The sequence below is a fragment of the Pristiophorus japonicus genome, chromosome 5 (genome assembly GCF_044704955.1).
Source record: "Pristiophorus japonicus isolate sPriJap1 chromosome 5, sPriJap1.hap1, whole genome shotgun sequence".
In the NCBI taxonomy this organism is placed as follows: Eukaryota; Metazoa; Chordata; class Chondrichthyes; family Pristiophoridae; genus Pristiophorus; species Pristiophorus japonicus.
This window is the reverse complement of record NC_091981.1, coordinates 111,508,362-111,523,143: the sequence shown is the minus strand read 5'-3', so window position 1 is coordinate 111,523,143 and position 14,782 is coordinate 111,508,362. Positions and strand designations below refer to the sequence as shown.

The 14,782-nt window shown below is 47.7% G+C and overlaps 1 protein-coding gene across 1 annotated transcript; it reads left to right on the top strand.

Annotated features, from left to right (window-relative positions):
• Positions 1 to 6,276: 6,276 nt before the first annotated feature.
• On the top strand, positions 6,277 to 6,663 carry LOC139263876 (dispanin subfamily A member 2b-like). Its single transcript, XM_070879944.1, has one exon. The coding sequence runs from the start codon at positions 6,277 to 6,279 to the stop codon at positions 6,661 to 6,663; it is 387 nt and encodes a 128-aa protein (XP_070736045.1).
• Positions 6,664 to 14,782: the final 8,119 nt, after the last annotated feature.

Sequence of the window (14,782 nt, the reverse complement as noted above, 5' to 3'; positions counted from 1 at the left end):
AAGAGCTCAACAGTTTCAAGCCTCTACCTATGAGGAGATGAAACTGTTGTGTATCTGTAAAGCATGCATTCCCATGTTCCGCCACCAGGGAGCTCATCCCTGAAGTCCCAAGGGATCACAGCATCGCTTGGGAGCACTGTATATAAGTCGGCCCCTAAGGCCTGTTCCTCACTCTGGAGTGTCTTATTAAAGACTGAGGTCACTGTTACTTTAACCTCCCTGTGTGCAGCCTCACCTGTGTTAGGCACACAATAACTGGAGACGAGGATACGAATCCAACGCAAAGATGCAGCAAACTGTGGGCATCCTGGAGAAGTTCTCGGAGGGTGAGGACTGGGAAGCCTATGTCGAACGGCTAGACCAGTACTTTGTAGCCAACGAGCTGGACGGAGAAGGAAGCGCTGCAAAAAGGAGAGCGGTCCTCCTCACAGTCTGCGGGGCACCGACCTACAGCCTCATGAAGAATCTTCTGGCTCTGGTGAAACCCACAGATAAGTCGTATGAGGAGCTGTGTATACTGGTTCAAGAGATCTTAACCCGAGAGAGAGCGTGCTGATGGCGAGATATGGGTTCTACACATGCCAGCGATCTGAAGGTCAGGAAGTGGCGAGCTACATTGCCGAGCTAAGGCGACTTGCAGGACAATGTGAGTTTGATGGCTACCTGGAGCAAATGCTCAGAGATTTTTTTGTACTGGGCATTGGCCACGAGACCATCCTCTGAAAACTTTTGGCTGTAGAGACATCGACCCTCAGTAAGGCCATTGCGATAGCACAGGCATTTATGTCCACCAGTAATAACACCAAACAAATCTCTCAGCACACAAGTGCTAGCAATGTTCATAAATTAACTGGAACTGTGTTTGCGAGCAGAAATGTACAGGGCAGAATCCACGAGTCTGCAACTGCCAGCAGGCCTCAGGTGACCCAGATGACTGAGAGTCCCCAACAAAGGATGAATGCAAGGCAATTCACACCTTGTTGGCGCTGTGGAGGCTTCCATTCAGCCTATTCATGCCGCTTCAAAGGGTATGTTTGCAAGAGCTGTGGAACAATGGGGCACCTCCAACGAGCTTGCAAACGAGCTGCAAGTTCTGCAAAACTGGCTAACCACCACGTGGCAGAGGAAGATCGGTCCATGATGGATCAAAGCAATTTCAAGCCTCAGAGAGAGGAGGCAGATGCTGAAGTGGATGGGGTGCACACATTTTCAATGAAATGTCCACCTATAATGCTAAATGTAAAATTGAATGGCTTACCCATAGCCATGGAACTAGACACTGGCGCTAACCAATCCATCATGAGTAAAAAAATGTTGAGAGGCTGTGGTGCAACAAGGCATTCAGACCAGCCCTGAGCCCCATCCACACGAAACTGAGAACGTACACCAAAGAGCTTATCACTGTCCTGGGCAGTGCCATGGTCAAGGTCACCTACGAGGGCACGCTGCATGAACTGCTACTCTGGATTGTCCCGGGCGATGGCCCCACACTGCTTGGAAGGAGCTGGCTGGGCAAAATCCGTTGGAACTGGGATAACATCCGAGCGCTATCACATGTCGCTGAGGCCTCATGTACCCAGGTTCTGAACAAATTTCCTTCCCTTTTTGAATCAGACATTGGAAACTTTTCCGGGGCGAAGGTTCGGATCCACTTGGTCCCAGAGGCACGACCCATTCATCACAAGGCACGAGCGGTACCTCACATGATGAGGGAGAGAATGGAAATCGAGCTGGACAGGCTGCAACGTGAGGGCATCATCCCCCCAGTGGAATTCAGCGAGTAGGCCAGCCTGATTGTTCCAGTACTCAAAAGTGATGGCACGGTCAGGATTTGCGGCGATTTATAAAGTAACTATTAATCGTTTCTCGCTACAGGACCAATACCCGCTACCTAAGGCAGACGACCTGTTTGCGACGCTGGCAGGAGGCAAGACGTTCACCAAGCTTGACCTGACTTCAGCCTACATGACGCAGGAGCTGGAGGAGTCTTCGAAGGGTCTCACCTGCATCAACACGCACAAGGGACTGTTCACCGACAACAGATGCCCGTTTGGAATTTGGTCGGCTGCAGAGATCTTCCAGAGAAACATGGAGGGCCTACTCAAGTCGGTACCATGCACGGTGGTTTTTCAGGATGACATATTGGTCATGGGTCGGGACACCGTCGAGCACCTACAAAACCTGGAAGAGGTCCTCCAGCGACTGGATCGCGTAGGGCTGCGGCTGAAGAGGTCGAAATGCGGCTTCATGGCAACAGAAATGGGGTTTTTGGGGAGAAAGATCGCGGCGGACGGCATTCGGCCCACAGACGCCAAGTCAGAGGCTATCAGGAACGTGTCCAGGCCACAGAACGTCACGGAGCTGCGGTCGTTCCTGGGACTCCTCAACTCTTTAGGTAATTTCCTGCCAGAGTTAAGCACCCTTTTAGAGCCCCTACCTGTGTTATTGCGCAAAGGTGAGAACTGTGTATGGGGATCAAAACCAAGTAATTGCTTTTGAGAAAGCCAGAAACATTTTATGCTCCAACAAGCTGCTTGTATTGTATAACCCGTGTAAAAGACTTGTGCAAGCATGTGATGCATCGTCGTAAGGAGTCGGGTGTGTATTACAACAAGCTAACGTTGCGGGGAACTTGCAACCTGTAGACCTCTGCTTCTAGGAGCTTGTCTAAGGCCGAGAGGGCCTACAGCATGATTGAGAAAGAGGCATTAGCGTGTGTGTTCGAAGTAAAGAAAATGCATCAGTACCTGTTTGGCCTCAAATTTGAGCTGGAAACCAATCACAAGCCCCTCACATCTCTGTTCACTGAAAACAAGGGGATAAATTCTAATGCCTCAGCCTGCATACAAAGGTGGGCACTCGCGTTATCAGCGTATAACTATACCATCTGCCACAGACCAGGCACCGAGAACTGTGCGGATGCTCTCAGTCGGCTACGAGTGCCCACCATGGGGGTGGAAATGGCGCAGCCTGCAAACTTGTTGATGGTGGCGCAGCCCGCAGACTTGTTGATGGTCATGGAAGTGTTTGAAAATGATAAATCACCTGTCACTGCCCGCCAAATTAGGACTTGGACCAGCCAAGATCCTCTGTTGTCCCTAGTAAAAAACTGTGTACTGCATGGGAGCTGGGCCAGCATCCCCATTGAAATGCAAGAGCCAATCAAGCTGTTCAATCAAGCGGCGAAAGGATGAGCTGTCCATTCAGGCAGACTGCCTGTTGTGGGGTAACTGCGTAGTGCTACCAAAAAAGGGCTGGGAGCCGTTCATCTCGGATCTCCACAGCACACACCCGGGTATAGTAATGATGAAAACGATAGGCAGATCCCACGTGTGGTGGCCCGGTATCGACTCTGACTTAGAGTCCTGTGTACGGCAATGCAGCGTGTGTGCTCAGTTGAGCAATGCGCCTAGAGAGGCACCACTAAATTTGTGGTCCTGGCCCACAGACCATGGTCGAGGATCCATGTCGACTATGCGGGCCCGTTTCTCGGTAAAATGTTCCTGGTGGTGGTGGATGCTTTTTCAAAATGGATTGAATGTGAAATAATGTCGGGAAGCACTGCCATCGCCACCATTGAAAGCCTGAGGGCCATGTTTGCCACCCACGGCCTGCCTGACATACTGGTCAGTGACAACGGGCCATGTTTCACCAGTGCCGAATTTAAAGAATTCATGACCCGCAATGGGATCAAACATATCACCTCGGCCCCGTTTACACCAGCCTCCAATGGGCAGGCAGAGCAGGCAGTACAAACCATCAAACAGAGCCTTGAACGAGTCACAGAAGGTTCACTCCAAACCCGCCTATCCTGAGTACTGCTCAGCTACCGCACGAGACCCCACTCGCTCACAGGGGTGCCCCCGGCTGAGCTACTCATAAAAAGGACACTTAAAACCAGACTCTCGCTGGTTCACCCCAACCTGCATGATCAGGTAGAGAGCAGGCACCAGCAACAAAATGTAAACGATGGTCGCGCTACTGTGTCACGGGAAATTGATCTGAATGACCCTGTGTATGTGCTAAACTATGGACATGGTCCCAAGTGGGTCGCGGGCACGGTGATAGCTAAAGAAGGAAATAGGGTGTTTGTAGTCAAATTAGACAATGGACAAATTTGCAGAAAGCACCTGGACCAAACGAGGCTGCGGTTCACAGACTGCCCTGAACAACCCACAGCAGACATCACCTTTTTCAAGCCCACAACACACACCTAAAGGATCAACGACACCACGCCGGACCAGGAAATCGAATCCATCACGCCCAACAGCCCAGCAAGTCCAGGCTCACCTAGCAGCCCTGCAGGTCCAACGACACGACAGCCCAGCGAGGGCACAGCCAACACACCAGAACAGACATTTGTATCGAGTCGATCCACCAGGAAAAGAAAGGCTCCTGACCGCCTCACCTTGTGAATAGTTTTCACTTTGACTTTGGGGGGGAGTGATGTTGTGTATCTGTAAAGCATGCACTCCCATGTTCCAGGGAGCTCATCCCCTGAAGTCCCAAGGGATCCTAGCATCCCTTGGGAGCACTGTATATAAGCCGGCCGCTAAGGCCTGTTCCTCACTCTGGAGTGTCTTATTAAAAACTGAGGTCACTGTTACTTTACTCCATGTGTGCAGCCTCATCTGTGTTTGGAACACAATAGTTGTGTTAGGGACACAATAGAAACCTCCAAGATCACAGAAGTACGACCTGATCCACCTGGCCCAATGATGGCTGCAGCCCAAGTCAAATCACCCAGCGAGGAATGTGGAGCTGGTTGTCATGGTTCATCTGAGTTCTACCCCCAAATTTAAGGAGGTGGGTCGGACAAGGAGAGCCGGTGATCACCCAGGATTTAGTGGCCATAGTAGAGCGATATCTAATGGCGGAGGAACTAGCTCGCGATCGAGAAGTCCCCTCCAGGATCCTATGGCACCGACCTAACCGAAAGGAATGCAGAGATTCCAGTAAAACAGTACGAGGGAAGGGGAGTACTGAATTGCAAAAAGCTGTGAAGGGACATTGTAACCTCTTTGATAACAAAATTATAAATGTTAAATATGATAAACTGTTAAGGTATTGTCATTGTGATGGGTTAGGGTATATTGCAAGACAATGTCCTAACATTGGGGATCCTATGGATTGTAATCTGGGAAACCAGAACTTTGCCTCTGGGGAGGATTATTTAATTGGCCCATGTGGAGACCATCCATTGTTTCTGAAAGCCCATAAAGTTAAATGGTAAAGGAATCAGTCAAGATCAACTTGAGACACCTTCCACTAGTAGAGCGCATCTATCAGACGCAGAGAAAGAAGGTTCCCGAGAGGATCTTCATGGGAGAAGGGAAGACTTTCATGAGTATAACAAATTTTAAACGGGAACAATCTAATGACCTGGCTTTTCAGAATATGAAAACCAAAGTGGTATCTGTTAATGGACACCTGATAGAAGGTAAATTAAACAGGGCTGTGCCTTACTATATAATTGAGAATGATTTGTTGTACAAGGTGACCAGTGAGCATGGGGCAACTATTGGTTCCAAAACCCTATCGACAGCAAATATTAGCTCTGCCATATAAATGTTTGTTGGGCGGACATCAATGAGGTAGAAAAAAACCCAGCAGAAAATCTTACGACGATTCTTTTGGCCAGGGATTTATAAAGAACTTCTATTGTATTGTAATATAATCTATTGTATTATGAAGTTTCATTGTAGTCGCTGGGTCAAAATGCTGGATCTCCCTCCCTACATCATTGTGGGAGTACCTTACCATGCGGACTGCAGTGGTTCAATTAGGCGGCTCACCACCACCTTCTCAAGGGCAATTAGGGATGGGCAATAAATGCTGGCCTTGCCAGTAATGCCCACATCCAGGGAATGAATAAAAAACAAACTTCCTATCCAGAATGTCAATTGACAGCACATAAATCTCATCTCCGTGCTCTGTTAGTTGCCTACCCATAATCGATACATGCTTCAAAAGAATTGCTATGGACATGGTGGAGCTTTTGGAAAGGTGTCCAAGTGATACCAGTATGTTGCTTATGCAACGTATGGTATCCAGAGGCATATTATGGAACATAGCATCAAAAAGCATGAATTGGTAAGGGTATTTCCAGGGTAGCAATTTCAGAAGAAATTCTGACAGATCAGGACACTCTGTTTATATTCAAACTAATCAGAGACGTGTGCATTGTTAAAGATTGTGGGACTTAAAGTTGATAACCCCAGCAAACAAGCACAGGGATCGCGATTAACCCGCACCTGTTCATTGTGATGCCCCGGGATGGAGTACAGAGTTAACCAGATGGCGATGATCAGCACCTATCCATACCAGGGGCTGAAGGAAGAGCGGCCCGACCCACTCCCCGTGCAACCGCCGTTCCGCGACCACTTTGTCTGGTCCATCTTCAACTTCTTCTGCATGAACTTCTGCTGCCTGGGCTTCATGGCGCTGGCCTACTCGGTCAAATCTAGAGACCGGAAAGTTGTGGGAGATGTCGAAGGAGCTCAGCACTATGCAGCCACAGCCCGATCACTCAACATCGCCGCCACCGTACTGACCGTGCTTTTCGTGGTCATCACCCTCGGGCTGACATTCACCAGCCTATTTCAGCTGTTGGGAGTCTTACAGCAACAACAGGAATATGGTTACTTTGGAGGTGGGAATTGAGGGCAAGTACTGTACGCTTCACTGTCCATGGCGGGAGCTGTTTTGTGACCGAACTCTGTCAACATCTTGATGCAATCTCTGCTTATTATTACTGCTTTCTATCTATAATGTCCATTATCGTCTCACAGCAATACAGATTTCTATTCTTTTGAAATTTGGGCATGGTGTGGCCTTGATTCTATTAATAAAGAATTGTTAATCAGAAAAAAAACGAGAAAAAAAAACATGTTAAATTCATGCAGCCTGCTGTTTTAAATGATTGCTGCATGCAGCCTACGCTCTCCATGCTGAGGTAGAATGGAGGAGAGATGTCTTGTAATCTCGAGGGTGGGGGGAAGAGGGCAGGTGGTCCTCCAGCCACATGGTCAGGTGGCAGTACAGCAGGACCTGGGGGTACTTGTGCATGAAACACAAAAGGATAGTATGCAGGTACAGCAAGTGATCAGGAAGGCCAATGGAACCTTGGCCTTTATTGCAAAGGAGATGGAGTGCTGCAGTTATACATGGTATTGGTGAGGCCACACCTGGAATACTGCGTGCAGTTTTGGTTTCCATATTTAAGAAAGGATATACTTGCTTTGGAGGCAGTTCAGAGAAGGTTCACTAGGTTGATTCTGGAGATGAGGGGGTTGACTTATGAGGAAAGGTTGAGTAGGTTGGGCCATTGGAATTCAGAAGAATGAGAGGTGATCTTATTGAAACGTACAAGATTATGAGGGGGCTTGACAAGGTGGATGCAGAGAGGATTTTCCTCTGATAGGGGAGACTAGAACTAGAGGGCATGATCTTAGAATAAGGGGCCGCCCATTTAAAACAGAGATGAGGAGAAATTTCTTCTCTCAGAGGGTTGTAAATCTGTGGAATTTGCTGTCTCAGAGAGCTGTGGAAACTGGGACATTGAATAAATTTAAGGCAGAAATAGACAGTATCTGAAATGATAAGGGGCTAAGGGGTTATGGGGAGCGGGCGGGGAAGTGAAGCTGAGTCCAGAATCAGATCGAGGGGCCGTATGGCCTACTCCTGTTCCTATTTCTTATGTTCTTATGTTCTTAAATAGCGGCGGACATCAATGCAAGCAGCGTTGCTCCTCGAAGATGAATGCAGTGCAGGAAGAAGTTTAATGATCTCACATTAGTTGTCAAGCTGAGTGAGTTCATCTTCAAATGGCATATCCTACCGGTTGCACCATTAGTTCAATTCCCTACATCCTCATCACTCACCTAACAACAAACACTTATCAATCAAGACTCAATATGCTTTACCTCACTCTCACTCACTTAGCACTGTTTCAAGCCTCGCACTCACAGCTCGCACACACTGGGAGTTATTCAACCATGACAACCACGTTACTCAAGCATATTGCACAACACTCGTTGACACACTTCTCTCTTTCTTGCAGGAGATAGTGGCACATAGCAGCAGGAATTAACTGGAGGGGTATAAGCATACTTGCATGTTTTATCCCCATGGAGGAGACAGTGCTGCCTACCATGGGAAGGGGCATCACTGAGGCCGTGGCCACTGGTGGCGCTGAAGTGATTAATTACGGGGTATCAGCATACCTAATCCTCCTTCTCTCATCCCACTTGTCCCTCACCCCACAATCTCTTCTGACTGAGAAGCAGAGGGTGTAATTATGCAATTCTTACTTTGGCCCCTGGTCACCACAACCCAATCCTTATCGCTTTTTAATTACAAATACTGAAGAACCGGAACCTGGCCAGTCAGTGGAGGAAGAAGAAACTGAAGATGAACATACACTATCACTTGATCTCACAGTCGCAACAACCAGATCCTGACAATAAGTGTACTTTTTAAAGGCTAGGAGAGAGGAGGGATCTGCACATGGTGAGACACTGGGCTCAGATGCACACAAGCCAGGGCAGTGGAAAGGATAGCACAGGTGCCAGCTTGCCGGAGAGCGAGGTTGCACACTTTATCTGCTGCAGAGGGCTCTGATGAGAACTTCAATGGGCCAGGCTACAGAAGAAGGCTAATGGGTGTACACACCCAAATGCTTGGTGCACTGGAAAGCCTGCGTTCAATGTCAAGGACATGGAGGAGTCCAGAATCAACTTGACCCAGGATTCTGTGCCGAGCTTGGAGCCTATCCTTTCCAACATAGAAGGGTGGTCACCTCCATGAGCACACCTGTGGAATCCAGCATGATGCAGCATCTGGTCGTCGATGTTTCAGCTTCAATTGCAGCACAAGCAGCTTCCACCAAAGGCATGAGTTCTGCAGTGGAAGATCAGACTTCTGCCATGCAAGCTCTGACTTTTTCACACTGATTGACATCTAAATCTGCCTGCTCTGCATGCTGCCAGCAGTCATTGGTGCGTGCTTACAAGCCCCTTTACCAAGATGGTGACCGGCACATCTCTTGTCGGAAGTGTGCGCGTGCATCTCGAACGCCATTTTCGAGCGTTAGGAAACTGATTAGCATCTAAAAAACAGGCACCACCAAGACTTTTGCCCAATTTTGCCTCCTAAGGCTCTATGAACCTCGATATATCATCCCCAGACTGATAGGTTAGTAGAGCATTTCAATATAACTTTGAAAAGTATGCTAAGGAAAGTAGTAGACAGGGATGGCAAGAACTGGGATGCCTTGTGACTGTACTTAATGTTTGCAATTTGAGAGGTTTCCCAGGCCTCCACAGAGTTTCACCTTTCAAGTTCTTCTATGGGAAACAACCCCATGGATTTCTAAATATTATTAGAGAGGAATGGTCGGAACAGAGTAGCTCTTTGCGGAATGTGGTGGAATCCTGAAAATGAGGGAGTGTGGAGACAGTCTTTCCTATAATAAGGAATAACATAACACCTGGAAAAGGCCCAAGAAAAGCAACAGGTCTACTAGAATAAGCAGGCTAGGATGAGACAGTTCTTTCAGGGTGACCGAGTTTTTCTTCTGGTTTCCACCCCCGGGAATAAACTTATGGCTCAATGCAAGGCCCATACAAGATTGTGGAACAAGTAAGGCCTGTAAGATAGAAAGACTTGCATTTATATGGCGCCTTTCACAACCACCAGATGACTGAAAGTGCTTTACATCCAATGAAGTACTTTTGGAGTGTAGTCACTATTGTAATGTGGGAAACGTGGCAACCAATTTGCGCACAGCAAGCTCCCACAAACAGCAATGTGATAATGACCAGATCATCCATTTTTGTTATGTTGATTGAGGACTAAATATTGGCCAGGACACCAGGGAGAACTCCACTTCTCTTCTTTGGGATCGTTTACATCCACCTGAGAGAGCAACAAAGATAGTCAGCCTGGGAGAACACATTCGGAGCAGATCTATCTTATTACTCTGCTAAAGCCATGGAGTGATCACGAGGACCTTGGAGTAGAAAATCAGCTCTGCCGGAAACAGGTCACACCTACCATTTTTCCTGTGTTTTCACCGCCACAGTTGATGCGGTGGCCTCTTGCACGAAATTCTAGCTCTTTGTCTTTTTTTCCGAGCGGGGCGGAACTCGGTCATAATGGGGGCGCAAGTGGGGTGGACATCAGAAGATCGGTCATAAGAGGGGCAGAAGTGGTGGCAGGCAAAGTGTCCACTGCTGTCAGTCAGCAGCGTAGCACTGATGACGTTATCAGGCTGGCGCGCCACCATATCTGTCCCCTTCACTTAAAGGGGAAAGCCGCTGCTGGCGGCCCGGGCGAACCCAGGGGCATAATTGTTGGGCAGACCTGGCAGTCAGCCGACAAAAAAATAAGATAGCGGCCACGGCAGTGTGCCTTTCCCTTTAATGGAGGCTGCATTGCCATTTAACACACATCGCAAACACAGTGCACCAACTGAAAAAACTGTCGGGGGCACCGAGCGACAACCGCAAAAAAATGTTTCCGTGAATTTTGCTTGCGGGTCAGGAGGTCGGCGCTTTGATGATGCTCTTAGGAGGTTTTGGCAGCAGTGGGGCGGAAGTGGGAACCGCCGGAAAAACGACCGAGGATAATTTCACGAGCGGCAGCCATTCGACAAAAAATCGTCGCCCATTCAACTCTGCCGCATGGCTGATACTTTTCGGCGGTAACAGGCCTTATCGGGATGCTGAATTCCGGCCCCCATTATGTCCGAGCCGGATCCTCTTTTGGAAAGTAAGATCCGAGAAACTGGAGAAGTTCACCTGGCCAAGACCTGACGGCACAGCAGTGACTTAAACTGCTACAATTAATTGAAAGAAATAGGGATGTTTTTACCTCTCGACACAGGAAAACTCACGTTGCTAAACATGATATCATAACACCTCTGGAGAAAACTGACTCGGTGAAACCAAACCAGATCCCTGAGGCGAAGAGACAGGAGATCTCTCAAGGGGTCAGAATGCTCGAGCTGGGGTAATAGAATATTTTCATAGTGAATCATAGAATCATAGAAGTTTACAGCACGGAAGGAGGCCACAAAAAATCTGCAAAAGGACATAGACAGGCTAAATAAGTGGGCAAAAATTTGGCAGATGGAGTATAATGTTGGAAAGTGTGAGGTCATGCACTGTGGCAGAAAAAAAATCAAAGAGCAAGTTATTATTTAAATGGAGAAAGATTGCAAAGTGCTGCAGTACAGCGGGACCTGGTGGTACAGCAAGTGCATGAAACACAAAAGAATAGTATGCAGGTACAGCAAGTGATCAGGAAGGCCAATGGAATCTTGGCTTTTATTGCAGAGGGGATGGAGTGTAAAAGCAGGGAAGTCTTGCTACAGGGTATTGATGAGGTCACACCTGGAATACTGCATGCAGTTTTGGTTTCCATATTTACGAAAGGATATATTTGCTTTGGAGGCAGTTCAGAGAAGGTTCACTAGGTTGATTCCGGAGATGAGGGGGTTGACTTATGAGGAAAGGTTGTGTAGGTTGGGCCTCTACTCATTGGAATTCAGAAGACTGAGAGGTGATCTTATCGATATGTATAATATTATGAGGTGGCTTGACAAGGTGGATGCAGAGAGGATGGAGACAAGAACTAGGGGGCATAATCTTAGACTAAGGGGTTGCCCATTTAAAACTGAGATGAGGAGAAATTTCTTCTCTCAGAGGTCTGTAAATCTGTGGAATTCACTGCCTCAGAGAGCTGTGGAAGCTGGGACATTGAATAAATTTAAGACAGAAATAGACAGTTTCTTAAATAATAAGGGAATAAGGGGTTATGGGGAGCGGGCAGGGAAGTGGACCTGAGTGCATGATCGGATCAGCCATGATCGTATTAAATGGTGGAGCAGGCTCGAGGGGCCGTATGGCCTACTCCAGCTTCTATTTCTTATGTTCTCATGCTCTTATTTTGGCCCATCGTGTCCATGCCGGCCAACAAGAGGCTATTCAGACAACTCCCACTTTCCAGCTCTAGGTCCGTAATCCTGGAGGTTATGGCACTTCGGGTGCACATCCAAATACTTTTTAAATGTGATGAGAGTTTCTGCCTCTACCATCCTTTCTGGCAGTGAGTTCCAGACCCCCACAACCCTCTGCGCGAAGAAATTTCTCCTCAACTCCCCTCGAAACCCTCTATCAATTACTTTAAATTTATGCCCCCTGGTTGTTGACCCCTCTGCTAAGGGAAATAGGCCCTTTCTATCCACTATATGTAGGCCACTCATAATTTTATACACCTCAATGAGGTCTCCCCTCAACCTCCTCAATTCCAATGAAAACAAATCCAGCCTATCTAATCTGTCCTCATAGCTTAGATTCTCCACTCCTGGCAACATCCTCGTAAATCTCCTCTGTACCCTCTTCAGTGCAAACACATCCTTCCTGTAATGCGGTGACAAGAACTGCACACAGTACTCCAGCTGTGGCCTAACCAGTGTTTTATACAGTTCAAGCATAACCCCCCCTGTGTTCAATGCCTCGGCTAATAAAGGCAAGTATTCCGTATGCCTTCTTAACCACCTTATCTACCTGGCCTAGAATTGTCAAACCCTGTAGTTATGGTATCAAAGCCGATGGGTCATGGCGATTCTGTAATGGTTTTACAAAATTGAATGACACATCCTAGTTTGATGCTTACCCCATATGAGCTAATTGAACATCTGGAAAATGCCAACTTCTTATCCACCCTGGCCTTACAAAAGGGCATTGACAGATTCTGCCAAAGAAAGCACGGCCTTTGTAACAGCTGTAGGTCTACCGAGCAATGCCATTTGGGCTGCACAGGGTTCCTGCCACCCTTCAGTGGCTGATGGGTCTGATTGTGAGGCCTAATGTTTAGTACACCGCTGCATACCAAGATGATATCATAATCTATAGCAGTGACTGGGAGTCCCATCAACAAAAAGTAGAAGCAGTAGAAGTAGATACCTTAAGAAAGGCAGGTTTTATGGTCTGGGAAATGTCAGGAAGGAGAACAGTATCCGAGCAGAGGGATTGTCAGCAAGCCTGGGGCCAGGAAGGGATGTTGGGCGTTCAGCAATTTAGTGGGAATGGGGTCAAGGGAGCAGGAAGTGGTTCTCATGGACAAGGTGACCTTGGTGAGGGCATGAGAGTCAAAGGAGAGAAACACAGATTTGCATCTTGCAATACAGACACACCAGGATCTCCAAGGTCATCATTTTAAAATTCTCAATCTTCGTGTTGTAATCCATCCATGGCCTCACATCTCCCTATCTCTGTAACCACCTCCAAGAACTCTACGTTCATCCAACTCTGGCCTCTTTTGTCCCATCATTGGTGGCTGTGTCTTCAGACGTCTAGGCCCTAAGCTCTGTATGCAATAAATGTACAAACTGAGTACTATTTAACTGAACAAGGTACAATCTTGTTTCTGCTTTATTAAGGCCCAAAGTGCCTGACTCACAAAATGGCTGGCCTTTTATACTAGAGCAACACCATGTGCGTGCTGCTCAGTGGCCTCCAACAATGACACCACCTGTTGGCAACAAAAAGCATGTACATACATGACAATACTCTCCTCTGAGATCTTATCACAGTCTTTCACAGGTTGAGATGGTCCGGTGCTTTATGCTCCTGGGTTGACCATCTCAGTTCAATTCCGGCATTGGGTGAATGTGCGGCGTCTGTTGTGGCTGGTGGCTGGATGGCTGATTTGTTGGAGGTGGCAGTGGCCATGTCAGGAATTGCAAGTCCATTTTTATTGAACAAGTCCGTGATGGAAGGTTCACTGATGACCCTTGAGTCCTCTGAAGGTTGCTGGTAGGTTGGTTGGTCGTCGACAGTTTCTTTGTCCAACTGCTCTGGCTCGTCTGTGTGCCTCAGCTTTGTTTGATCCATGTGTTTCCTGCAAGTTTGACCATCCTTGAGCTTAATAACAAATACTCTGTTGCCCTTCTTGGCCATGACTGTACCAACGATTCATTTGGGACCCTGACCGTAATTCAACACATATACAGGATCATTAACAGAAATCTCACGTGACACAGTTGCGCGATCGTGGTACCCCTGTTGACTCTGTCTTCTGTATGCAACATGATTACTTAAATCTGGGTGTACAAGAGATAACTTGGTCTTAAGACCTCTTTTCATCATGAGTTCAGCAGGCGAAACTCCTGTGAGTGTGTCGGGTCTTGTCCTGTAACTCAGCAGTATGCAAGACAAGTGGGTCTGCAGTGACCCTGGGGTTACTCTCCTCATGCTTTGCTTAATAATTTGTACTGCACATTCTGCTTGCCCATTGGACGCAGGCTTGAACGGTGCTGACCTGACATGTTTTATGCCGTTAAGTTTTACAAACTCCTTAAACTCCTGACTGGTGAAGCACGACCCATTGTTGCTCACCACTATGTCAGGCAGACCATGTGTCGCGAACATGATGTTGAGATTCTCTATGGTTGCCGTGGATGTACCAGATGACATGATTATGCATTCTATCCACTTTGAATAAGCACCCACCACCACTAAAAACATCTTGCCCAGGAAGGGACCAGCAAAATCTACATGGATCCTGGACCAAGATTTGGATGGCCATGACCACAGACTCAGCGGCGATTCCGCTGGTGCTTTGCTGAGCTGCATGCAGGTATTGCACTGATACACACATGCTTCCAGCTCAGAATCAATACCTGGCCACCATACATGGGACCTGGCACTGGCCTTCATCATCACTATACCAGGATGTGTGCTGTGTAACTTACGCACAAATTTCTCTCTCCCTT